General features: G+C 45.2%; 1 protein-coding gene across 1 annotated transcript; it reads left to right on the top strand.

Annotated features, from left to right (window-relative positions):
* Positions 1-302: 302 nt before the first annotated feature.
* Positions 303-27939, top strand: nyap1 (neuronal tyrosine phosphorylated phosphoinositide-3-kinase adaptor 1; the record flags this gene model as incomplete). The annotated part of the gene is made up of 6 exons (XM_080748800.1): positions 303-496; positions 17811-18169; positions 18665-20656; positions 20949-21176; positions 26730-26836; positions 27517-27939. 6 exons carry the CDS (start codon positions 303-305, stop codon positions 27937-27939), a joined length of 3303 nt encoding a protein of 1100 aa, XP_080604926.1.
* Positions 27940-27969: the final 30 nt, after the last annotated feature.

The following is a 27969-nucleotide window of genomic DNA, read 5'->3' as shown; positions in this document are numbered from 1 at the left end:
CAAACAGATACACCAGAGACATGCTGGCTACCTAATATGCACAAGCACATACACATGAAATATATCTATATCAGAGTGATAAATACATATTTTCATTCTATCACACTTGAATCAATGAATCCTCTGTAAATATAAGCAGGGCGATGTAGAAACAGCTGCTTGCGTCTGTCTTCTTGTCCGCGTGATTTCAAAGAACATATAAAATGATTTATGAATAACGTTGCCTCTATCTTCATGTCTAGGTGATTTGGAAGAGGCCGGCTGTGACGTACATCCCCTTCTACCAAGTGGTCTTCTATACCATGAACTCTGGCTCCTCCCAGGATGTGGCAGTCGAGCATTTCCTGCGTGACATAGAGAGGCGGAGCAAGCGGCTGCATTGTGCTGTGATAGGCTGCGAGGAAGAGCGTTCCTGCAGCGACATGAACCTACTTTATCGTAAGAGTCGTCTGGACTGGAGGCATCAAGGAAGGGACCAGGAGGGCAGTAAAAAGAGGTGAGAAGCTCAGGCTGGTTAGAATGACATGACATGAATTAAGTATTAATACAATGTACGGTACAATACAATATTTCTTCCACTGTAAAGTATGATGTGTGTCTTTGTCATTTGCTTAGTTGATTGGCTGTATTTGTTGACATTGTCTTTATTGGATTTAAAAGGCCCCTTGATTGTCCTGTCTGTTCCCCGTCAGGTGTGTCATTGTAGGTGTGTCATTGTGGCCTATATAAGAAGTCACCCTGCCATTGGTTGATTCTGAGGAAGGCCAACAGGTTGAAATGTCAATCAAATTAATCACTGCACATGGAGCCTTTTTTCTTCCGATTCTACAAATTCCTTCTAAACCAGTAGTTCTTTCAAGATCTTTCACAGATGTACAAGCTTGCAGTGTGGCACCAAGTGATGTGCACATGCACGCGTGCACACACATCCCTCTCAAACACACACGCACGCACACGCACGCACACGCACGCGCACGCACGCACGCACGCACGCACACACACACACACACACACACACACACAGAAATAAAAAAAGAAAGAAAGAAAACATTTGATCAGATTTCTCGTGAAGAGTTTCCAAAACAGTTGCAGGTTTGTCTATACAGTATACCGGTAGCAATATTTCAACAAGAGGAAATATAGAGAGCACAAACTTAGCTCCTTTAATTTAGGCTTTTCCAAATTAAAATATGGTATTATGAGAGAGGATAAGCTGAAATGTCAGTGTGGCTTTTGTATGAATAGAGGCTGAGAATTTGAGAAGCCCTATCGCCATCATCCTGTTTCCTTTGGATGAAGCGAGTTATTCTTAAACATGCAGCATTTCACTTGGCTCTAAATCAGCCTAGCCTCACAACTACAGCAAATTGTTCTTCATATTCATTAAGTTGTAAAACATCTGAAATGCATTTACAGTATGCGCTAATAAATTAATAGATTTATAGACGGTCGAATATAACTAGCCTCTACAGAAAGCCTTATGAAAACACTCAGTATGTTATGTGAATCAAATCAGATTTAAAGTATTTTTCCCATAGCAACTTCTCAGTATCCTTTACACAGTAAATGAAATCAGTAAGGAAAGAAAGCAAAGTGGTTATTGATGTAGCTGCGGTTAGTAGGATAAATTGGGGTTTATATAGCTTGTTAAAAATGGAAGGGCAGTGCTGACAGATTCACTCAAACTGTAAAGTGTTATAGCACTTATGTTGGCAGTATAGTCAAACTTCAGGACAGCACTAAAGTGGATTGCAGAGTAGAGGTGCAGGGCAGCACAGCACAGCATGAATGACCAACCTTTAAGCATGGCTTGGACACATGGAGTCGGGATGAGCCACAGGACAGGATAAGTGGTGATTAGGAACGGTGCAGGCCAGGGTCACCAAAGAAATGGCAGAACCTGGCAAACAGCCATTAGTCTAGGAACAGACACGGGGGAGCAGCAATAGCTGCAGGGCCGGTGTAGGTCTGTATTGGAGGATGTAAAGAAATGGAGAGAAACAGGACAACGGTTCTGTCCACACCGCACAGGGTTTGCTGAGAAGTGTGGATGACGTTGTTGTTTAGTATGTTTAGTATAGCGTCACTGTCCAAGATTCAAATTTGTAAAATGTTTCGCAAAGTAAAGCCTTGCTTCATCATACAAGGCCGTCTCACAAAACAAGTGAAAACAGCTGATCTACAAGCACACAACGCCTCGCGGTACGAGGCGTTGTGTGCTTGTAGATCGGCTGTTTTCACTTGTTTAAATAATTTTTAAAATGATAAATACAAAACACACGGCTTTGGACATCGACAACGACGATAGATGTTGCCCTGGAATAGTTGCAACTTCCCCGCGATCATGACATACGGTGCAAATCACCAGGACGCTCCAAACACTTTACAAGTTTGCACTCAAAAACATTACGAAGAAAGTCAAAAGACTTTTAAATTGTTTTTATAGGGGGTTGATAAGATCACAGACATTTTACACTGATGAGCCACAGGCTGAAACATCTGTACTCTTGTCAAACCCTCATAAAAATGAGTTTAAAGCCTTTCGGCTTTCTTCGTCATCTTCTTGAGTGCAAAGTGTTTGTGAGGCCCTCGTGCATGTTGAGGTGCTGCAGAATGCTGGACTGCACGGATCAGTGATCTTAGAGCAGTGGTTCTCAACCTGTGGGTCGGGACCCCCAGGGGGGTCCCCAAATTATTTTGGGGGGTCCCCAGATGATTAACTTAATGTGCAACATTGTTTTCTCACTCAAAAGTAAACAAACTAACTAACTAAAGTGTATAGACTAGAGCAGGGGTCTTCAACAGGGGGTCCGCGACCCCTATGGGGTCCGCGGAGGTACTGCAGGGGGTCCGCGAAATTATTGCAAAAAAAAAAAAAAAAAAAAAAAGATTTCAAAAAAAGTTTTTTTTTCTTTCATTTTTCACATTTATGTTAAAAAATAAATCATGATTCTATCCATTTTGAATAGCTTGAATACATGATTATTATGCAATTGACAGATTGTTGATATTATTGACATTGGTTCTCAGTTAATAAGTACTATATTTAGAAATGGTAGTGGTACGGCCCACCCTGCTCGCTGTAACTTGTACATGTTTAAAATAAAAAATATGTCGTAGCCCCCGCCCCCCCACCCTCCGATATGTCGTAGCCCCCACCCCCCCACCCTACGAGGTGGTAGGGGGTCCCTGCTCCATCTCTCCATCAGTTTGGGGGTCCCCGGCCTGAAAACGTTGAAGACCCCTGGACTAGAGGGTATCTGCACATTTCTCAATGTAAGGACTTTTTAATACCTCTAAAATGACAAATTAAACATTGGCCAAATTGTCAAATATTAGAGGCAGAAATTGTGAAAATAGCTGATCTACATGCTCACAACGCCTCGCGCTGCGAGGCGTTGTGAGCATGTAGATCGGCTATTTTCACAAGCATGTAGATCGGCTATTTTCACAATAAAACGGTGTTATAGAAAATGTAATGCCTCAACTCAATTATTTTGGGGATCCCCAGTTAAAATATGATTATTTTGGGGGTCGCGGCCTGAAAAGGTTGAGAACCACTGTCTTAGAGTGTGAACAGACAGGTACAGTATACGGTACATGTAGTATGGGTGTAACGATCCATTTTAATAACGATATGATACGCATCACGATACATGGTTGACGATACAATACATGGACGATATTGGTTCATTCATGGCGATACGATACGATTCGATTCAATGATTTAAAATCGATATATACTGTAGTAACTATTTAGCAAAGAAATTAAATCTGTGTGAAACGTGTCAATAGTGCATGTTTTTAAGGGAAGAATCTATTATTATGGATATAAATAAGTAAACACAGTGATTCTCTAGCAAATAGATGGACATTATATTTCAACACATATGGACAAACTTGCACCTTGACATGAACACAGAGATTACACACATTTATCGATAGACCAAGAGTAGCTATATGTAATGGAAAAGTAATTAAACCCCTCTTTTTCATTTTCCCTCTTAAAATTGCTAAATACAAGGCACAAATTCTTAGTTTCCATACAATCAATTATGTTCACTGCAAAACGATTACCGATTATCTGCATTGCAAAACGATAGGCCTACCGATACGATTCATAGCCAAAACGGTACAATATATGTTTTTGCATATCAATATAGTAGATCATTGTAAATTTAAATCAATTTTTCGATTCAGTTACTAGTATATCGTTACACCCCTAGTATGTAGCATAATTTTTTGCAACCGTCAGGTCGCAAGTTACTATGAAAAGCTCCACCGGCTGTCTGTCCCTCCGTCAGTCTGTCCGTCACGCCACGCCACGCCACGCCACGCCACACTTTTGGCCCTACTCTTATCTCTGCCACCGTTGCCCCTATCCATGCCAAACTTTGCAAACACACTCCTTGCCTGGCAAACCACTACCTCCGCCCCTGATTTCTCACATGCCCCTCTTCTAGCTTCACCATGGGGTTGCTGACCTGACGGTTGCTTATCTCCCGATTAGGGAGTCTTACTGGTATTTAGGTTCATGGTTGTGTTGTGATTCATGGGTTTGTGTGAGTTTGGTTAGTATTGGAGTGTTGTGGTCAAATTGCCATTTGACAGCTACAGTAATGCTCTGAACCAAAACATTTTTAAAGCTACAATCCATAATTTATGTATTTTCTGACAGAGAGATTCCAGCAATGTTCGTCCTACATTACAGATGACAGGGCATCCAGTGCACCGCCTGCTTCAAATACTTTAACGGTTGGAGGCGGGTTGGAGGTGGTTTCCCTACTCTTACATTGAGACCTCCCCCAACCACTGCAAATGTGCTACAGGGGCACATCAGTTCCAGACTTGCCCATTACATTAATCTTGATGTACTGTAGTCTTGATGTAGTAAAATCATTGATCAGTTTCTGCAAAATGAAAAGGGCAGAGATTGAGTTTGATAAATAAATGTATACCTGATTTTGCTGGAAATGTAAGGTCTTTATTTTAGTTAGACAAAACTGCATTCAACACAATTATGATATTGGGTTATTCATAAAACAAAGTATCAGCAGGTTTAGTAACGTTATTAGGACTATTACAATAGAGAGATTTCTGATTCATAGCATGGCACCCAAGTCATCAGAGATTTGTGAAAATACATCACCACCTTTACTCAGGGCCGTCGACAGGATTCTTGGGTGGGGGGAGAAGATAGAAGATAACGGGCCCCCTCCTCGGTTGTGAGGTTTTCGGGTCGGATCGGGTGTCTTTGCATTAAACAAGTACACAACCACAACGTCAACTGTGGCTAGAATAAACAAGGGATATGCTGTTGTTTCCAGTGAGAAATTATGCTCAAAACATCAGACTTTTCAAAGCATCTCTGACGCCGTTTTACAACTGGTATTTGCCTGAGTACTGGGGCAGCTGAGGCTCTTTTCAATATTTCATATTAATTTGACACACTATTCAATAATCTTGGAGTAATCCCATACAAACACTTGTTGTCGATGTAAGCATAACATTTTAGTTCTCTTAAAGGAGTAGTTCACCCCCAAAATGACTTTTTTTCCATTGATTAGTCATGCCATGGAGACTAGAGTTCAATAATATTTTTTGTTTTTTGTCGCATTCCTAAGACAAAAATGTGATAACAATAAATGTACCCCCATTCGTTCCGGATGGGGACCCGTTTCGAAACGGGTCCTCATCCGGAATCAATGGGGGTAAATTTACTCGAATCAAATTTTTGTCTTAGGAATGTGACAAAAAACCCAAAATATTATTGAACTACTCTCCATGGCATGAGTAATCAATAGAAAAAAAGTCATTTTGGGGGTGAACTACTCTTTTAAGGGCAGGGGTATTCAACTAAATTGTTCAGGGGGCCACATTGTCAGAAACCCAAGTGTCCCACACACACACACACACTCACACACAACGTGCTACCACATTTCATCCAACTACATTGCATGTAAAAGTGCTTAATTTCTGTGCAACAACCGTAAACATGCTTTCTTAATTAGAACCTAGCCTACTGTAGCTACATCACACTAGTGATGGCCAAGTTCCACTTGGCTTTGATGCTATCTTAGATTAGATGTCAACCTATTTGACAGTGTAGACACATAATTGCCTTCTTTGATGCATTAATGATACGTCAACGAGCATCAGCTGGTCCCTCCTGGGAGGGGGGGAAACTCCCCTCTATCCCCCCCATCGACGGGCCTGCCTTTACTTGAACTACGGCAGGCTTGTCAAACTCATTTTGGGGTGAGGGCCGCATTGGACGAAAGGTGACTTGATGAGGGCCGCAATGGTATAACCATGGACAGATTAACCCCCGCGAGGGCCCCTGGCCGATAATTTTTTAGGGCCCCCCCACCCCCCACCATAACCCCTCCTCCCTCCCGACGTGCACTATCCAGCTCGGATTTTAAGCGATGATGATCATCTGTGGACCAAGAAAGCACCTGTAGACAACAGAGGAGGGGCCCACACATTTGATTTTTTTTAATTGTCAATGACCACGCGGGCCAGTTCACCCAAGGGCCCCTGAGAGCCAAGGGCCCCTGGCAACGGCCCCACCGGCCCAATGGTTAATACAGCCCTGGGTATAACCAGCCGCGGATCGGATGGCATGCACACTCGCGCTCTGTTTTTGTTTTTGTTTTTTTCCTGTTGTCTCAGTCACTGCTATAGCTAGCAGTATAGCAGTATATCATTTTCCAAATCGTGTTCATTATTAAGTAAAATAGCTACTTTCATTAATAGTGCGACGATTCGTAAGGATCAAAGCGAGTTCAGGGGGCGGTCCCAAGGGAGCGCGCGCGCGGAGGGGGGTGGGTCACTAGGTCCTGCCCCCCCCCTTACCCATAGTTCTTAGGGAAGTCAGATGGTGGGACTCAGTCTTGTTGCATAGCACTGCTGCTTGCTACCATGCTGCAGTACACACACAAGTGCCACACTTGTTGCTTGCAGGTAGCTGTGCTGCTGCCCACCGCTTGGAGAGGGTGCCTAACTTGGCTGAGTATTTCTGTCTGTTTCTGCTATTTTTCTATCGCTCAATTCATGTATGTTCAATGACCATACATGAAGCTAGTTAACATTTGTTTGTTAGGTTTCTTTAGAACTTGATTATATTGTGTTTTTCTCTAGATAGATATCCATTTACATTGTTATATTGCTGTTAATGTACTGACCTATTATCTTGTTTATTATTGCGATGTTGTATCTGCTTATTGTAAATCGCTTTGGATTAAAAGCGTCTGCTAAATGCCTAAACTGTAAACTGTAAACTGTAAACTTAGCTGCCAAACTAAGAAGCTGTGTTCTTGGCCAGGTTGTATGGGAAGTTTGAGATTGTTATTCTGGTAATCGCTGAATTCTAAACTGCTGTTTCAAGGTTCAGATTTCTTGCTATCGTTGCTGGTGCCTAGCTGATTTCTGTACTTTCAGTTTGTTGCTAAAGCTATTTTAAAGGTGTTACAGGCTTGCTAAAGTTGCTAAAGGTAAACTCAGTATCATAGAAGTTGGCTGTGGCTACGGGCTAAATGCTAACTTATTTCGTGCCCTGGTGGGCCTTTACTGGGCTACCATGAGTTAAAGTAATCTCAGTCGTTGGGTTTGTCGATAACCATGTCAGTACTTTGCAACGGCGCGGGCCGTATCGGCTAGCGCGGAACAACAGGTTTAATGTATAGTCAGCTAGGAGCTAGCTGGTGGCTATTGCTAGCCGGCTATTTCGGTAAGGATGCTGTTAGCTGGTAAATCAATGTGCTAGCCATTAGAGCGGCGGCCCGCGTGAAAACACAGCCCCGTAGCAGGTAATGAATCACGCTAGGAGGATTCAGTTTGTAGGTTGCAGGTGTCTGTAAACGGCAGAGTTCACCTAGCTCCTGAGCTAGCCGAGTTACGTCAAGCGGTGATTTACGGCATGACGTTCGGCAGCAAATACTAAGCGCTGCGTGTGGGAAATGTAGTTCTCTATCATGCCAAGCCTCGGCGTCGTGCTAGTAGCAAGCTTCGCCCGCAGCGTGCTTAATCTAGTTAGTATGGGGCCTATATTGCTTCTGCCTCGCCTCGGGTTATGTGTATGTTTTCCTCTTTTTGCACTGTCTGGCCGTCTTAACAGCTGCTGCTTATGAGGTGCTAGTTGCTATACCTTAGCAGCTACTAAATGGTTCCTGTCGCTTCTTGGACCATAGTAGGGCTGCTGCCATTTACCGTGGCGTAGAAGCCCTCGCGGGAGGAACTATTAAAAACAGTAATCGCCTCTCTTTGAGAAGCCTATTAAGGATGTTTTCCGTGTGAGCTCCTGGGAGGAGGAAAACCCGCAGGCTATACAGTTTACGTGCGAACTTGTTTTGCTTCCGCTAACACAGTCGTGCCTGTCTGTCCTGACGTCACCAGTTGAACTCGCTAGTGCATGCAGGGAATCGTAGTCTACTCTAAATGCTCGATAGACCACCCTCCCTCCCTCCCATCCAGCTAAACATTCTCTTTCAGTTTCAGCATCCATCAGCTGTAGCTTTTCCTCGCATCGTAGGCTTTTAGTTGATAAGTTCTAAGTTGTCAGCGGTACTGCTATACTAAATGCTATAAAAACCAGCAAGTTATTGTTTCTACTGATGTCAAGCTGTTAACAGGGTGTTGAGTGTTTTCTGCTAACATGTTGTCATTACTGCTCCAGTATGGCAGCTCCAGGCTAAAGCGGCACAGGTCCAGCTAAATCACTTTCTTAACAGCGTCTCGCTGCGGCGGCTATAAGGGCGCGGCTAACACCAGGTCTACGTTTTAACTTCAGGTTCCTAACCTAACATTATGTTTATTTTTCAGGTTTCCTAACCCTAACATCAGGTCTATCTTTCAGCTTCGGGCTAAAGCCGACGCATAGCGACAGCTACAGCAGGTCGTCTTTGCAGCGTCGCACGGCAGCTGCGGGGTGTTTCTACTGCATGTTAAGCTGCTACCAGTGTTTCAGAAGTTAAAGGGGTTTAACTCAAATATTTGTTGCAAACTAAGGTTATAGTACTGGGTCACATAGCACACCGTATGTTCTAGTGGTGTTTCCGTAGCCGCTGCACTTGGCTTCAGTACTGTTTTCCTTCAGCTCAGGCTAAAGCTAATACTTGCTGGTTGCTATTCATCCTGTCTATTATTCCAGCTTCAGGCCGGCGTGGCTGCAGGCCCACGGCTAGGACAGCAGGTTATCATGGCAGCTTTAGCTGCAGGTTCCACTAATCATGTCATGAAGGTTATGTTTCTAGCTTCGTCTAATGTTGTGTGCGGCTGGGAGTCCAGTTGGGAGTCGGTCGGCACCACGGAGGGTATCGCTGCGACGGCCACAGCTGCTTCCGTGCTGCCTTGGGACAGCCGGCCCGCCAGCCTCCTGACTTCCCGGCGGCCCGCGAGCCCACGACGGAGGCACGTAGGGCACAGGCTCATCTTCCGGGGGGAGCGGCACACCGACACCGCCGTCACGCCGCAAAGGAACGCCAGTTCTAGCGCCAACGGCGGGAGCCAGTTTTCTCGCCAGCGACGGCTGCCCTGGAAGCACGGCGGAGCCAGACTCTAGCAGTTCGCCGCGAGACTGAGGGAGCAGGGCCAGAGTGAAGGCGTCGCGCCATCTCTCTACACGCCGCATTCCCTGCGGAGCGGAGCAGTTTCGGCAGCGGTGCCCCGGGCGTGGAGCAGCTTCAGCGGCGGCGCTCCGGGCGCCCTCGGGCTCAGCCAGATGCCCTGAGGAGCCACACTCTAGCAGGTAAATAGCAACGCATTCGCTTGTTCGATTCTGTGAGCGTTCAGCCGCTCTCTAAGCTTGCTAATAATAGGCAACCATAGTTACATGGCAGCGTCTTACTTGTACTGAATGTTGGGCTTTAGCCGCTCTCTAGGCTTGCATAGCTTGCCTTTAAAGGTCAAGACGGGTATCTCGTGGAGATTCTCATATGTGCAGCAGCAGACTCTGCAGCAGAGCGCTCCGTGGGCTGCGAAAATTTCTCTGTGATCCTAAAAGTCAGCGTCCTTAGGCGTGGTTTCATTGTTATGGTCAGCTAAAGCTAAGATTGTAATTTCTGCGGCAAGCACATGCGGTCACCAAGGCCAGGCTTAAGATGCGACTAGCACATGGCCTCTGAAGATTGCAGCTCGCAGTTTAAGCAGGGAAGGTACACCAGTGTCAGTCGCAGAACTAACTCTCCCTTCTGTCCTTTCATGTCCATGCTGAACACCGGGCCGTCTGCCCGACGTCCTCGTCACACGACCCCCGGAGAGAGCTGCCAGATTTGCGGCCCGCCCCTCTTCACTCTGCATTCTCTCCGGATCGGAGCAGCCACACCACCAGCACTTCTGGTGCCCTCAGCTAACTCAAGATCCTGCACGCCAAGCTATCAAGCACACACAACACAGGACTGACCGAAGCGTAATGGTTCCAAGCTGGAGTTGGACGCGTTTCAGTTAACGCTTCTGCTGCTGATGTTAATAGTGCTGCAGGCACTATTAGCAGGGTTGTTCCATAGGGTTTTATTTGCTGCTTCTGTTGCGTTACTCGGGGCTCGCGCCCCTGATAGGTTGCGGGCCACGATAAATATTACGCTTTAATATTTCAATCATCGCTGCGAGTTATAAATTCTATCATGCAAAAGCTAGGTGGTTGCTGGGGTGTTAGTTAGGTAGGATGTGAAGCTGTATGGCGCTGTAGTTATTTGAATTAAAGGTTTCATCGCTGCTTCTGGTTCTGCTGTCTATATATATACGTCCATGTTGCTGCTCCCGCTTTCTCTAGGGTGTTTTAGTATGGCTTCAGTTAGATTGCAGTATATCGTTATAGTCAGCAGTACCACCTTCCTCACCGTTGGTTCGGTCTGCCAGCTGCTAACATTCTTAATTATTAAATTGCTTTAGCAGTACTTATAGCGTTTTGGCAAGCTGCCAATATCATTGCTTAGTATTTTGCCTTAGTAATATTCGCTCTGCCAGATGCTAATATGCTTAATTATTATTTTTGCGTTAGCAGGAAAGGCAGTTCATAGTTGCCCCGCAGTAATGATAATTTAATCGCTAGAGTCACAGCAGAGCTGCCTTCCTCGCAGTTGGCTAGCACTGGCATGGGATTCTGAGATTTTGGCGTGCTTTGGGGGTTTGTAGTTTTGGGGGGTATCGGGCCAGGGCTCGCTGTAATTAGATTATGCCCTCGATGCTCATGGTAACATGAGGATCGTGGGTTCAGCGAGCCATGGCCCGAGGCAGAACCCCATGCCAAACCATGCTAACTTAGGCTATAGATTCTAGGCTGTCTTATAGTAGAGCTAAGGTAGGCTGCCAATACTATGCGCTTAGATATAGGCTTAGATTCTATGCTGTCTCTATAGTAGGGTGCTCAATATGCCATGTTGTGTGATGCTTGCTTTCTGCTTCATTCTGGTCAATAAAGTATATCTTAACCCAAGTGATCGTCTCCTGAAATAGTGCGACGATTCGTAAGGATCAAAGCGAGTTCAGGGGGCGGTCCCAAGGGAGTGCGCGCGCGGAGGGGGGTGGGTCACTAGGTCCTGCCCCCCCCCTTACCCATAGTTCTTAGGGAAGTCAGATGGTGGGACTCAGTCTTGTTGCATAGCACTGCCCCGCCACCACCCCAGCGCCACCTTCAGGTTCTGCCTTAGATCCCCCTCGGGGGGTATCGGGCCAGGGCTCGCTGTAATTAGATTATGCCCTCGATGCTCATGGTAACATGAGGATCGTGGGTTCAGCGAGCCATGGCCCGAGGCAGAACCCCATGCCAAACCATGCTAACTTAGGCTATAGATTCTAGGCTGTCTTATAGTAGAGCTAAGGTAGGCTGCCAATACTATGCGCTTAGATATAGGCTTAGATTCTATGCTGTCTCTATAGTAGGGTGCTCAATATGCCATGTTGTGTGATGCTTGCTTTCTGCTTCATTCTGGTCAATAAAGTATATCTTAACCCAAGTGATCGTCTCCTGAATTGGTGTTACAGTTAGCAGTATAGCAGTATATAATTTTCCAAATCGTGTTCATTATTAAGTAAAATAGCTACTTTCATTATTGGTGTTACAGTTGCAGCCTACAAGAAATTTGGTACGAGAAATGCTATTTGTTTAAGTGCCAATTAGAATAAATCATTTGATAATAGAATAATTATTTTTATTTTATTTTATTTTGAGTAATGAACAATATAGTCTAGTAGCCAAAATGTGAACCTGGACATTTTGAGTACCCTAAAGTTTTATGTTAGAAATGTTGAGTATGGGTCCCCTACATGTAGAAACTGCTGGATGCTGTTGAGCAATTTGCATAATATGCATAACTAGAAGGGCGGCCCAGCGTCTAGTCGGCGACCTGGCCAACTCGGAACAATGTAAATAGGGAATGAATGCCCCGCCCTTTAATGCAAACTCCATTATACCTGTTTTCATAGGACCCGTTTTGACCATCTGTCTGCCTGTGTCCATTTATGCCCATATACGGAGATATCTGTATCTGTCTGTCTGTCTGTCGGCGTCCATTTTATGTCCATATATGGAGATCACTGCAGTTATAGTTCTGGGTCCATTTTATGCCCATATATGGAGATATCTGTCTATCTGCGTCCATTTTATGCCCATATATGGAGTATCTGTCTGTGCCTCCAACTGTGTTGCAGACACAGTGCCGGTTCCCCCTTTAATGCAAACCTCATTATACCTGTTGTCATAGGACCCGTTTTGAACATCTGTTTGCCTGTGTCCATTTATGCCCATATATGGAGATATCTGTATCTGTCTGTCTGCGTCCATTTTATGCCCATATATGGAGATCTTTGACCATCTGTTTGCCTCTGTCCATTTATGTCCATATATGGAGATATCTGTATCTGTCTGTCTGCAATCCATTTTATGCCCATATATGGGGGCATTCATTTTATGCCCATATATGGAGAACGCGCGTGCCCGTGGGACGAACGGTTCTCGAGATACGCGGATTACATACATACATACACACTCACAGAGATTTTTTGTTGACTCATGTGGCGTACGTGATGTCAGAGCCTTTTATGAAGTGATGTCACAATGAGTCAGAGCTTTTGCCGATTTCCTCCGGAACAGACTGATGTCAACAATCAACCCCGCATAAGGAGATTCCGAACGTTTCGCGCCGGTTCGGGAAAACCGCGCGTCGGGTCGGGTCGAGACCCGGCACTGCACTCCGTGCCGCGGCGGGGAACGCGCGAATCTGAAGCCGGTGGGACGAACGGTTCTCGAGATACGCGGATTACAGACACACAGACAGACAGACACGCAGAGACTTCTCGCATTTATAGATAGATAAGCTTTAATTAGCATAATCACCTATATGGATAATATGTCAAAAACTGATAGGACGATTTGAACAATATTGGAGTGGTTTTGGGGGTTATTGAAGATGCTGAATCCATTTATGACATTTTCTAAATTCAAAATGGCCGCTTTAAACTGTAAATGGCCATATACCAACTTAAATTGGGATGATTTTGATACTTTTTTGTTGATTTTGATTATGAATTAAATTATAAATGTGGTTATTTATATGCTTATACTTTATCTGCATTTCAAAAGCCAAATATAGACAATCCACACAAAATGATTAGAACAATGACTGCCACAATAGCCTAGCAAAAATAGTCACTTCATCATTTGGAAAATCAACAAAAAACTATCAAAATCATCCCAATTTAAGTTGGTATATGGCCATTTCCGGTTTAAAACAGACATTTTGAATTTAGAAAATATCATAAATGGATTCAGCATCCTCAATAACCCCCAAAACCACTCCAATATTGTTCAAATCAGCCAATCAGTTTTTGACATATTATCCACCAGTAAGACTCCCTAATCGGGAGATAAGCGACCGTTGGTCGCTTATCTCCACAAATAGGCCAAAAGTTTGTTTTACCAATTATTACACTCTATGTGAACATTTACATCAACAAATCCCAAGTACTAGCAGAACGACCCATTTCAAGTTTTTAATGTACAACAATATTTAGAAAATAGGTCTACAAGCTGACAGTCCTCGTCCCTTATATTCCCATAGGTTATATGGAGATCTCAGTGTTTGTCAGTCCTTGTTCATTTATGCCCATATATGGACATCTCTATATCTACTGTAACAGTCCTTGTCCCTTTATGCCCATATATGGAGATCTCTTAACTGTAAGTCCTTGTCCCTTTTATGCCCATATATGGATATTCCTGATGTCATCAGTATATGAACATATATGGGCTTTCTGATATGCCCATATATGGAGATCTCTTAACTGTAAGCCCTTGTCCCTTTTATGCCCATATATGGATATCCCTGATGTCATCCGTATATGCCCATATATGGGCTTTCTAATATGCCCATATATGGAGATCTCTGTATCTCCATATATGGGTATAAAAGGATACTTCAGGTCTGACATCAGGTTTGTTTATATTGGGTTGCTAGGTTTGACATCACAAACTCTATGGGCCATCTGACCTAGAAATCTATATTTGGGCATAGATGACTCATCGTGACCTCATCACACGTCGACCGCACGTGTGACGTGCGGTCGACCGCACGTGTGACCGACGGACGGCCGGTGGAGGTTTTCATACCAGTAAGACTCCCTAATCGGGAGATAAGCGACCGTTGGTCGCTTATCTCCACAATGCCCATATATGGAGATCTCTTAACTGTAAGTCCTTGTCCCTTTTATGCCCAAAAAAATCATAACTCTTGACAGGAATGGGCTAGAGACTTACTTTTTTTCCCTAAATGCTCAGAAATGTATGCTCTACAAGCCTGGGCCGGATTGAATCATCTCGCGGGCCGGATCCGGCCCACGGGCCGTATGTTTGACATCCCTGAACTACGGAGTTATATGGATGAACAGGCTGACTATTCATGTCACACTCATGCCTTTAATGTGGCTCATGGCACTTGCCCATAATGTGGTTAACCAGTAGATTATCTATTAAATATGCAAAAGCCTGCATAAGAATTTCATTTGCCGTAATCTGCACCTCTTAGTCAGAATATTGCAACGGTAATATTATATGATAGCGTCACGAAAGTCACCACTGTGGTGACTTTGCACTTCCACTTGTGAGACAGGACACGCTTACCGTTGTGTGTGTATAATAACCATGCACGATGTCAAGAACAAGACATTATTTGTAATTCTCAGTTGTACACTCAAAGGCACCTTTGATTTTAAGTCCTTCACTATCTGTCTTTATCGCCCCCTCCTTTTCCCCCTCTGCACCCCAAATTTTGGGATAACACCATTTCCGTTTGTATTCTGGGATCTGTAGTCCTGGGATCACTCACGGTTTGCGGGAGAGCGTGTTTTCAGCAAATCACTGAAAACAAGGACATGAGGTTGGCGGTCAACCGTTCTAACAGGACATGACGTAGATCTACGTCTTTGGTGGTGATTAAGACTAGGGTTCATGTGGTTGATTGCTATTGAAGTGCTACTGTATATAAGAGGTTGGTGGGAGAGAATATGATATACAGGTGCAAAGAAGTAGAACTCAGAATTATTAAGCTACTGAGCACCACAGCTTCTTTTGTAGGCTAAATATAGCCTTGTGGTATTTATCATGATTTATGTCAAGTGAACACCCCATTCACAGACATACACATTCTGTAGACAAAAACATTCAAGTACATTTATCTACACACAGACCTTCTCCCATAATGCGATAAGAAAGGAAACAGTTGCAGCTTTGTTCTCCGTGATGAGCAGCGTCGGAGTTGCCTGGTTAATAAACCAGACCGAACACAACAACACACCCTGGCGGTAGTGGTGTTGTAGTACGGTCTGGAACCGATCCATTGAGATTCTATTTCCTCAACCAGCTTCAAGGGTTGGCCAATCAGGGTTGTATGCTTGGGGCATGTGGTTTGGGGCTTGCGTCACTAGGCTTTAGCCCGCCCCCCCAGAAATGAAAGCTCGATCTTCCTGAAATCCCAGACTCTCTTCCCAAAACGAAGTGTGTGATAGAGGCTGGCAACGCCAGGCAGGTGTCGGAGAGGTTTCAATTTCACGAACAGCACTGTATGCCCTGAAATGCCCAATTGATCTGCGTTCTTGCCAGGGACGTGCTGGGCCCCTGATTCAGCCCGGGAAAAAGAGTTGTAGAGGCCCCCATTGCGCGCTATAGAGAGAGATCTCTCTCTATAGCGCTGCTGCTACTCAAAGATTTGCCATTTCAGATCATGACAAGTGACAAGCCATTGGGCCAATTACATGAGTTATATTTCGTCGTTGTCGGGTGGAAACCTTGTATGTCCAAAACCGTTTGTTTTGTATTTATCATTTAAAAAATTAATTAAACTAGTGAAAACAGCCGATCTACAAGCACACAACGCTTCGCACCGCGAGGCGTTGTGTGCTTGTAGATCTGCTGTTTTCACTACTTTTGTGCAACGGCCTTATATGATGAAGCAGGGCTTTGCTTTGCGAAAAAATGTATACATTTGAAACTTGGAGATACGAGGTTTCTGCCCGACAGTGACGATTTACTTTGTTGGCCGCACAGCCCCCAAAATGGAACGAAGGCCGACATTTAATTTTAAATTTTTTCCTAATGGCCGGCCTGGACCGGCCGTTCGGGAGTTGTCCCGCTTTTCCCAATGGCCAGCACGTCCGTGGTTCTCGCAGACAATAACTGATCTTCAATCCAACAACGTGCCGTGGTAAATTGATCCTAAGTGTTCATGTTGCATTCTGTTGCTTTCCCCTGGCACCAACCAAGCACACACATCCAGCCCTAAAGTTTGTTTGCATGTAATAATAACCACATGAATGAGGGATTTGATTAGATGTTGAGAAATGAAATATCTTATTTCACCACACATGTACACAATGAAATGGATATCCAGATGTCCCCGTCTCTGCTGAGGCAATAGATAATAATAGATCAATACATACCTTGAAATAAAATCTGATGCTAAATAAAAACACACTCTATTCTATGGGATTTCTTCCTGGATGGCATCAGAAAACAGCAATAATGCGTTCAGTTCAGCACAGAGTTTAAAGCATCTTCTCAACTGAATTCTTACATGGTACAACAGAAAGCACATTTATTGAATTACTATAAATTCATGAGTTCAAAGAAACCAATCTAACAAATATAGTACAATACACATCACAGCTCACAACTACAGACACTGTACTATACATACAGTAGGGCGGTAGTGTATGTAGTGATGTAATTATGTTGTATGGAGATATAAAAGGAATTGCAGAGAAAGTTAAATTGAAATTATTTTGTTTTAGGATGTCAGCAGTGAATGTATTTGAGATGAGAGAAGGTAAGGGAGGAAATGGACGGATATAACCAGTATCTGCTGGTTTTATAAATCTCTTTGTGATTCAGGGCAACAGATGATTTTAATTGCTGGAAATTCTAATAATGTGAAAAACATTACTATATATATATATATTCACACACATATATGTTGAAAATAGGTATTTGAACAGCTTATATTGCCCTGCCCAGTTTTGTGATGTCAGGAGTGGAGGAGTCCAACCTGGTAAACTCACCTGAACTCCCTAATACAATTAGGATAAGGTGTGTGTGCGTGCGTGTGTTTTCTGCAGAACAGAGAGATAAACAGAAAAAGGGAGAGAAGACACCCAATTAAAATGTATGTGTATATATTCTTTTTTTAAGGGAGAGGAAGTGATGAGGTCAACTAAAAGGGATAGGATAGAAAATGTGTTGTTGCTGTCTTGTTTACTTTCAACTGCAACTGCTAAATGCTAGAATGTCTTTTTCTCCATTCTCCCCCCAAACCCCACCTCAGCTCCACTCAGAATGACCCCTCGGCCACCGTCGGCAAGGCCCGCGACCTGGCCTCCTTCCGCCGGCACTTCCGAATGGGCTTCATGACCATGCCGGCCTCCCAGGACCTGTCCCCTCACTCCTGTGCCTCGGCCATGGCACCGCGCTCGCAGTCCTGCCACGCCGTGGGCGCCGGAGACGCCGGTCTGGAGAACGGCGACGACTACTCTGACACCCAGTCGCAGCACGGCGGCCGCTGCCCCCCGGTCAAGCCTAAACGACACCCCAGCACTCGACTCACCGCCTCTTCCTCAGACCCCAGAGGACCCTTTGAGACCCCACCTGCTCACTCACAAGCCAAACATTCAGATAAGAAGAACGGTAGGCTTTTGGTTTTTGGAGTTGCAGAAGGAATAATATCTCTGGCCTTGGTCAGATTTTATATTCTCTTGTTACTGTTTCTTTTTTATTCCCTCTCAAAGTCCAATTGTGTGTGTGTGTGTGTGTGTGTGTGTGTGTGTGTGTGTGTGTGTGTGTGTGTGTGTGTGTGTGTGTGTGTGTGCGTGTGCGTGTGTGTGTGCTTTTTCCTTACATGCTTTTATTATTTTTTTTACATTTCTATTCAGGTTTTGCTCGACTTTAGATAGGACTGCAGCAATAGATAAGGCACTGAGGGCAGAGATGGGGAAGCACTCGGTTTGCTAGCTGTGCACCCCATAAGTATTTTTAAAATATTACATAGACTCCTGTTTCCATTTGGACTATTGCACGGTTTCTAGAACACTTTGTAACTTTGTTCTTAAAAAGCGCTACAGTATATGCGTGATTATGATGATGAAGATTGTTATCATTATTAACCCGTTACTTCTCCCACAGCCATGAAGAAGTCTGAGTCAGGAGACGTAGGAGGGAAGAAGGTACCGCCGTTAAAACCCAAGAGGAGCCCCAGTACTCAGCTGTCGTTCGACACGCCTCCGCGCTCGACTCCGTCTGCCACCTCGCTGCCTTTCCAAGCGGCGGAGACCAAGCCTCAGCGAGGGGACAGGGACGACGAGCCCGTCTACATAGAGATGGTGGGACAGGTGTTCACCAGAGAGAGCCAGACCGCCACGCCTCACCCGGTCACGCCCGTGGCCACCACGCCGGACTCGGACTCGGACCAGAGCGAGGCCATCTACGAGGAGATGAAGTACCCGCAGCAGGACGACAGGGAGGCCCACCGACGGCCCCCAGTCAAACACGATAAACTGAAATCCTCCAAACACTTCCATTCCACGCCGGCCTCCGGCAGCTCCTCCTCGCCGCTGCCACGACCTTCCTCCTCCTCTCCCTCTTGCTCCAAGTCGAAATCCGCTGTGTCTGTGTCCCACTCCTCTCCCCTGCCCTCCTCTGTGTCCTCCACCCCTGTGCCCCAGGCCCTGTCGTCGAGTCCGCACACTCCCCGGGCGCCCACCCCCTACCTGCTGCAGGGGAGCAAGTCGGAGACGGAGCCCAGCAGCACTAAGATCCCTGCCCCCTTCCCCAACCTCCTGCAGCACCGCCCTCCGCTGCTTGCCTTCCCCCAGCCAGCAGCAGCCTCCAGCGGGGTTGGGGTCCAACACAAGGCCTCTGCCAAGTCAGGAACTCAAACCCCCAGCGTCACCACTCAAGCCAGCATCTCCTCCTCCTCCACCTCTGCTCTTTCCTCCTCTGGCTCCAAGGAGTCATCTGGGGGGAGTGCGGCGCAACAGGACAAACACAACAGAGATAGCCAGCTGGGGCCTGCACCAGGATTGAGGGCTCGGAGCCATTCCACACCGCTGCCTCCCTCCTCCAAGTCCACCTCCCCGTTCTCCCATCACCACCACCACCACCCGCACCATCGGCCCTCGCACTACCATCACTACCGGAAGCCAGAGAGGGGGGATTCCCCGGCTCCCACCAAGAGTGGCTCACAGGCAGCCAGTCAGGCCACCACACAGACGCAGACACAGGCCCCCGGGAAGGAGGGCAAGTCGGTCAGCTTTCTCCTGAAGACAGATAAAGCAGAGAGGGAAAGAGAGAGAGACAGAGACAGAGACAGAGACAGAGATCGAGATCGTGATCGAGACAGAGACAGAGATAGGGACAGGGGGGACAGGGGGGACAGGGACAGAGACAGAGACAGAGACAAAGATAGGGACCGCGATAGAGAGAGAGACAGAGATAGAGACAGGGACCGCGATAGAGAGAGAGACAGAGATAGAGACAGAGACCGCGATAGAGACAGAGACAGAGACAGGGACCGCGATAGGGAGAGAGACAGAGACAGAGGTCGAGACAGGGACAAGGAGAGAGACAAAGACCGGGAGAAAGACAGGGACAGGGACAGGGACAGAGAAAGGGATAAGGACAGAGACAGAGAGAGGGAACGTGATAGGGATGGAGGAGGCCACTCCTCCCAGATGGACCACAGCGCCAGCACCACCACCACCAGCCAGCCATCTCAAAGTAGTGCCAGCTCCACCCCAACGCCGCTGTCCTCATCGCAGCGGCCACACTCCCGGCCACACCTCCGCTCTCACACCCCACACGGGCTGCCCGCCTACAAGCCTCCCTCCTCCGACAGCCCTCTGTTGTGGACCTACCCGTCGGGGGGCTTCCGGAGACCCCCAGCCTACGAAAGCCTGCGAGCGAGCTCTCAGACGCCCTCTGCCCTGCACCAGGCCTCAGGTCTCTCTGGAGGAGGGGACGGGGCGACTAAAAATAATGCAGGATCTAGTTCCATCAAGGCAAAGGCTGGCTTCATGCCATGGGACAGCAGTGCTGGTCTGGCCTTTGCAGATGATGGATCATATTGGCCCATGCAGAGGAAATTGTCCTTTAGCCATGGGAGCAGAGATACCGAGAGTAAGTTGTTCCTGTTAAAACACGGGGGCTTTGCGAGTGAATGCAACTACTTTACTGTATGTTACTCTAGTCCAACTTTTAAGAATGAAGAAAAAGAGGGAGTATGTGAGAGAGAATGAGAGAGCATACGGTATTCACGATATATAGTATATCTTTGCACAAAAAGGGTAGTGGCAGAATTGAGAAAAACAGGCTTTATATATATACTATTTGGGAATAAAATATTCTTAGTTAATATGTTCAACTTTGTTGCTTATATTCACTCATTTTGTTTGTCTTTTGTCTCTCTCAGAAAATGACGGTCGGGCATGGAACGGCAGCGCCGATGCCCTGCTAAGGATGGATAAAGAAGAGCTTGGTATGGGGTCCAGAGGAGGCCACTCTGGCATCCCGGTGCATTTCGGTGGCAGGGGCCACAGTGAGTCGCTTGCTGGCATGGACAGTAGTCCAGGATTCAGAGCACTACCCAGAACAGGGCTTCCTATGCCATGTCAGACCTTCCCTGCCTGTCGCAATGGAGGTAGGAAAACTCTGGTAGCCCTAATAGTTGACCACTTAATTCCCCAGTACCACTGATTCCCAAACCTTTTAGCTCGTGACCCAAAAGAGAAATTAGACATTCACACCGGGACCCAAACTAGTGAAAATAGCAGATCTACCAGCTCACAACGCGTCGCTTCGTGCCGCGTTGAGAGCTTGTAGATCGTCTATTTTCACTACTTCTTAATTATTATAGTGATTATATATATATATTTGAAAAAGGTTTTCCATCTTTTGAAATATATATTTATTTTTTGTAGGAGAAGAAAATGTGATTCTTACTCAAGTCGTGACCCATAAAAATTGGTCCGTGACCCACAAATGGCTTGCCACCCACTGTTTGGGAAACAGTGCTCTATACTTAGTAAAAAGGGACCTGAGTTGCAACCATACTTGTTTTTTTTGTTTTTTTAACTCCACACCAAATATCTTTGCCCAAAAGATCTACAAGGCTCACAACTCATGGCGTTGCGACGCGTTGTGAGCTTGTAGGTCTGCGAACGATCCCCCCCAGAAAAGGGATGCCGGGGGTTCAAGGGTTAAAAGAAGTTCATAATTCACCAAAAAAAAAAAGCACAGGGCAATCTATTTCAGCAGGTTAACCTGTGTTGCAACAACTTTTAATTTTGTCACACAGGGTTATTTAGCCCAATGGTTCTCAAACTTTGACATTTTAAGGTCTCCCACAGTGCCAAACGACTTTTAGATCAACTTTCTCACTATGGACTTCCCTGCCAAGCGACTTTGGGCGACTTTTACTTAGAAAAAAACCCCAAAAAAAAAAAAATCTTTTTTTGAATATATATATATATTTTTTTTGAAAATATTTTTTTGGACCCCATTAAATCTAGTAAACATGATTTCAATCGCGATTTTGCATGTTCCACCCCCCATACAACCCCATCTTTCAAACATGGCAGCCATGTTTGTTTACATCTGAAGAAAACATAATGGCTATTTTCTCAAGAATGCCTGAACGGATTTCCAATCTGATTTTTTTGTTTGAAAGCTGTGAACAGCCTGCACAAACATGGTGCATGATCTGTGCATGGGCGTGCATGATCTGTGCACTATAAATTACATGGGAGTCTATGGAGATTTTCTGGCAATAATGCCACTCGAGGGCATATTTAATTGGCAGTAACTGAGTTAACTTTGACAGTGTACAAAATGGAACCAAATTTGGTTCCATTTGTCAAAGCTACAGACTTGTAAGGGTCAGTTTAGACCCCCATAAAGGAACCTTGAGAGTCCCTGAAATCCACTGATTTAGCCCATGCAGGCTGCTGTAAAACAAAACAAAAAAACGAATGGAAAGTGTAGAAGACAAATTCATAATAACACCATAAAAGAACTGTAAGGCTCCACCTCCGCCTAATAAAACATAAACACAATAATATTACCTACATAATATTGTCATATATGAGCATACTTTAATATGATTGTGTCAATTTGTGTGTGTGTGTGTGTGTGTGTGTGTGTGTGTGTGTGTGTGCGTGTGCGTGTGCGTGTGTGTGTGTGCCTGTACACTAAAAGTAATGTTGAGAAACACAGTTAGGCTCAGTGCATTTATTTTGCATATGCATGTGTATTTGTGTGTGTGTGTGTGTGTGTGTGTGTGTGTGTGTGTGTGTGTGTGTGTGTGTGTGTGTGTGTGTGTGTGTGTGTGTGTGTGTGTGTGTGTGTGTGTGTGTGTGTGTGTGTGGGGTGAGAATATAGATTGGCTATTTTGGAAATTCCTTTTTTTTACAAAGAAAGCACCTAACATTTAGCCTACAGTACATGTATCACTAATTAGACAAATTGCCTAAGATTACATCGTCATCATATTTTATACAACTAATATGGAAGTCAATGGAAGGCCTGTCTTGGAACAAAACCCTACAGTATATCGCTATATTCTTCACTCTTCCCGTGCGATCATCTGTGTGATTGTGGTGTTCCTACTAAATATGTGGTCAATAGAGCTACTTAAACATGACTATCTGAGACTGAGAGGTTGTTTTTTCCTGGAGATTTCTTAGGGCAATATGCTTTAAAGTGAATGGGGAGATTCATCAAACTCCAATCAGTCAGAGGGTCATATAGTTCAAATTCTTTATGTCACTGGGTAGTCACATTGTGTGAAAGAAAACAAATGTTCCTATGTTTAAAAAATATAATTATACGCCGCTGCCTATTGGGAACGCATGCCCCTCTGGTTATTGCTTCACAGTGAGTTTACAGAAGTAGATATCAGCTATAATGTCATCCAATGTATATTTACTGTACCACTATAGCTCCTGGTTGTAAAATGATGCTCCTGAACAAGCCACATGTCTGTATGCAATTAATCTACAGTAGCTTTAAGAAAAAACATGTTTCATCCGTGATGTCACAGAGTGCTGCACTACTGTGACTCCCTGACCTTCCAGTTCCACATAGCAGTGGTTGTCGTCTCCGCCAGGCCGGACGGCTGAATGCTGGAGGCTATGTTTTTGTCCCGTCTGTCTGTCCGTCTGTCCATCCAGGAAGAACCTCTGCCCCAAAATCTTCACATTGGCCTGTCTTTGTCCACCAAGAGGCAGATTTTTTGCAAAACTCTTTTTTTTAAATACCTATCCTACAGATTTTGTCATAATATTTTACATATTTTATTAGAGTGTTGTCCAATCAAACAACAGCCACCAATAGACGGGACTTGACAAAGGGCCAATTTGTCAAATTGACCAGATACTTGTTGCGACTGTCAGGGAACATTTAGTATGAGAACGCCGAGCCTATGTCCGTCAGTCACGCTAATCAACAACTGCTCAGTCAGCTGCGTCTGTTGGGGGGATAACGTTACCGCTGAGATAGCGAGAGGCAGATCATGTTACCGCTGTGCATTGCCTAATTATTATTTTTTAAACACCAACGCCATGGTCGTTAGCCAAAGACAGAACGACAATTTTGTGCCGTATTTAGAAGCTCTGACCTGACGGTCGCCACTGGCGTGTTACTTGTACTAGTAATATCCAGTACCTAGAACGTCAACTGATGTCAACTGAGCATGTAGATGAGTTTTATGCTGTGATATATAAAGTAACTGTCTATAGTATTGCAAGAGACTAAAGTGAATGTGCAACTCTGTAAAAGGTTCCCTTAAATACGCATTTGCTTGGTTATATTTGATCTCATCATGTCCTGAACAGTAACTAGCATAGCATGGCGTGTGCCACGCCCCTTTGAGTCAAACGTTTCTGGGTTTGATACCAAGCGCTAACCTCAGCGTATGAGTGGCATGAATACAATTCTGCACAAGGTCCACTGCCTCCTTTTACGACTTACAATTGCCCAGCCCTGACCATTGCTCTGCAGCAGCTACAGTGTATCCATTTGTAACTCAGAGCGTGTACAAATGTAACCGAATTTACCCTTACTGCAGATTTTACTGTGCACCCTGCTCCAAGGTGGATGTCCCCCTCGCACACAATTTCTTTTCGTTTGACGAAGCAGTAGATCATTTTCAACTCTGCCTCGAGTCAATCTTCCAGAGAGATGCTGCTCTTTCTTAGAAGAGCTTTGAAGCTCTGCATGTCTTATCAATCTTTAGGATGAGATGGATCTGCACTCAACTCCTTCCTCCCTTGATTTTGAAGTCTACCCCCCCTTCACTCGTGAATCCAGGCCATGCACTGTACTTGTTGAAGCATAGCCAAGATGTGAAGTGTTCCATTAACGGTTTGACTGTATCTGTATGCTCCTCAGATGGTGACATCCTTTGCAACAGTATTGGTTTTGGCTGTAGGTCATGGTTAGCTAGCTCCTTGTAGGGCTCTGTCTGCCTCAGGAGGAACTCTGCTTCACAAATAAAGTACACTTACATGAAGGCTGCCGTTTTATGTCCCCTTTGAGAGTGAAGCATAATTTATGCTAATAACTGATTTTCAAATGAACAATGACGTTATTGTGAAAATCGGTTTACTGTGGATCAGGGGTCTTCAACAGGGGGTCTGGGACCCCTAGGGGGTCCTCAGAGTTACTACAGGGGGTCCTCCAAATCTTCCAATCCTTTTTATATAAAAAACTTGAACCCTAGTGTCCATATCTGATTACTGTAGCCAAAGATAGCAGATCTACAAGCACCACGCGCGTTGTGAGCTTGTAGAGCGGCTAGTTTCGGTTTGGTGTAGAGGGGGAAAAAGAGCAGACTAAGTGCAAAGTAAAAGGTCAAGTTTATTAGGTAATGACGGCTCAAGTGGTTAAATATCTGAAAACACAAATTGACATGAATCCAAAATACACTGATGATTGTGCTGTCAAATGATGAAACTGTATGGAATCTATGAAAAGGTTGTGGGGGTCCTTGCTTCATCTCTCTCAACTAAGGGGTCCTTGGCCTGAAAACGTTGATATAGTTGTAGAGTTAACGAGATGCAAAACATGGCAGATAACATTTAAGTGCTGTACACATTGTGTAAATGTGTAAAAAGAGTTGCTAAGTGACAGTAGTGAAAGTATGGAGAACCCTTGTCTTGCCAGACAATGGGGGAACAGTGGATAAAACGGCCGCAGACAAACCTACACATACTGCTTTGAAAACAAATCATATCACAGTCTCTATATGAAGGAACGCGCCAAAGGCTTTGCATTGGTTCTGCTGTGCCGTTATTCTTTTAAATCTCTGAATTGATGAGACTCATCATCCCCTCCCAGCACAAAGAGATTCGGACTGTCCTTTGTTCCAGTTGCTATTAGGCTCCACAGCCAAGCCTGCCCCCATATGTTCTAATATGTTCTTGGAGTACTGACTCCTTTGCACATGAATGTACATTACAGAACAATGCCATGTTCCTGTTATGGATAACTGTTGTAACTGTTATAATTGTTTAGAGATTATATATATACTAAGTATCACTGTCGATAGGCTGAAGATTATCTGGATACCTACTATTGAAGGCTTATTGATGCAGTTCATATCCCTCTCATTATATCTCTGTTGATATAGTCAATATTCATTCATACTGTATGGTGATAGATTTATATTCATGTATACTGTATATTCACTGGTGATAGATTTTACATTAGGCTATACTTACTGTATACTTATAGAATATACATTATGTTAACTCAGTCAGACCAGGTGCAGATGGCAAGGGTCAGAGTATATTTAGGCCTATTTATTTATAATAATACAAAAATATTACATATTTTTTATCCTACCTCTCTGCTCTTACTGGCTGGTACCTCTCCTGTATTTCACGCTTACTGCTGTTGCTGCTACGACACCTGAATCACCTGAATTATTTCCCCACAGAGATGAATAAAGATCTGTCTAGCGTGACTTTTCTGCCAAAGATTAATTTATATCACAGATGAGCCTGTTATAGGTAAAATAGTAGTAGTACAGCATAGGGTAGAGCAGCAGATAGTTAGACAAACATTCCATAATCCTAATTTGGCGTTCAAAACTATGCCAACAGTACTTGTACACATATATGCATATGGTGCCACCGTGCCATAAATAAACGAGAACACAGGCTAACACTTGTTTCGCTCTCCCTTTTCTCAGAAGTGGGACGGCTGGGCCGTTCCTCTTCTACCTCTGGCGTGAGGCAGGCGGGTGCAGGAGACGTCCAGAGGCAGAGCAGTCTACCAGCATGGGAGGCCCTGACTCAGGTGAATATACAGCAGTAATCGGCCTTGTACCATATAGCATAAACACAATCATTGTTATCACTGATGCTACATACAATTGAGAGCAGTAGGTATTGTCACCCCCCCTCCCCACCCCACCCCGGAGACAATGCTCCAGCAGATCTATTTATAGCTGGTTGATATGTCCACTGAGCAGAATAAGGTTGTGGCCAGCCTTAAAAGAATAGGACCCGGGGAAGATGCATAATGTGACGTCAGCAGAGATAGGAACAGCAGATGTGAGTGAGGCTGAGGAGAGTATGATGCCGTACTGTAGTTTGGAGTGGCGAGCTGCAGTCCAATGGCAGCACATTTTACCCAGAGTCTTGGCGGCGTAACAAATGCTGACGCAGTTTGAGTGTGCTGCAGAAACTCTGCATGTGCTTGGCCAGACCCTCCCTCACTTAGCACAGCAAGACAGTGCAGCACTGCATCCTGGTGGCTGAGGCTGAGAACCACACCTTTAGTACTGGATATGCCACTTATTAACTGGTCGAGGTTACACCTGAGCCTTTCAGGCCAGCAGGAGTGTAGGGTTCATTCATTCTTCAGTATCTTAAAAAAATTATAACATTATACTGTATATTTTAGTAATTTTCGATTGAAAATGCCATAAAACGTTTCTTTCCCCCCTGCTTTTCTTGGTGTATTTGCACACTCAGCTGCACGGGCTGCCACAGTCCCGAACTCCCTGCAGTCCCAGCGTGTCTCGGCAGCAGCAGCAGCTCCAGCTCCACCAGCAGCAATTGCAGCTGAAGCAGCAACTCAAGCAGCTCCAGCAACAGCACCACCTCCAGCTGCAGTTCCAGCACCTCGCCCAGTTGGCGCAGGGACAGCCTCCCATCGCCGGGGGCAACACCCCTTCTGCAGCGCAGAGCCAGAGAGACGGCAAACTGCTGGAAGTGATTGAGCGCAAACGCTGCCTGTGCAAAGAGATCAAGGCCCACAGGCGACCTGACAAGAGTCTGTGCAAGCAGGACAGCATGCCCATCCTCCCTAGCTGGAGACGGACACCTGAGCCTGGTAAAACTGGCACGCCACCCTGCCAGAGGCCTCAGGCCGTGGTGTGGGACACCGCTATCTGAGGCATGATGGCAAGCCAGGTACTGTGAGGC

This window comes from Nannobrachium achirus, assembly GCF_963921795.1.
Source record: "Nannobrachium achirus genome assembly, chromosome: 19".
NCBI lineage: Eukaryota > Metazoa > Chordata > Actinopteri > Myctophiformes > Myctophidae > Nannobrachium > Nannobrachium achirus.
Note: the sequence above shows the minus strand (reverse complement) of the source record. Positions and strands in the feature narration are given on the sequence as shown.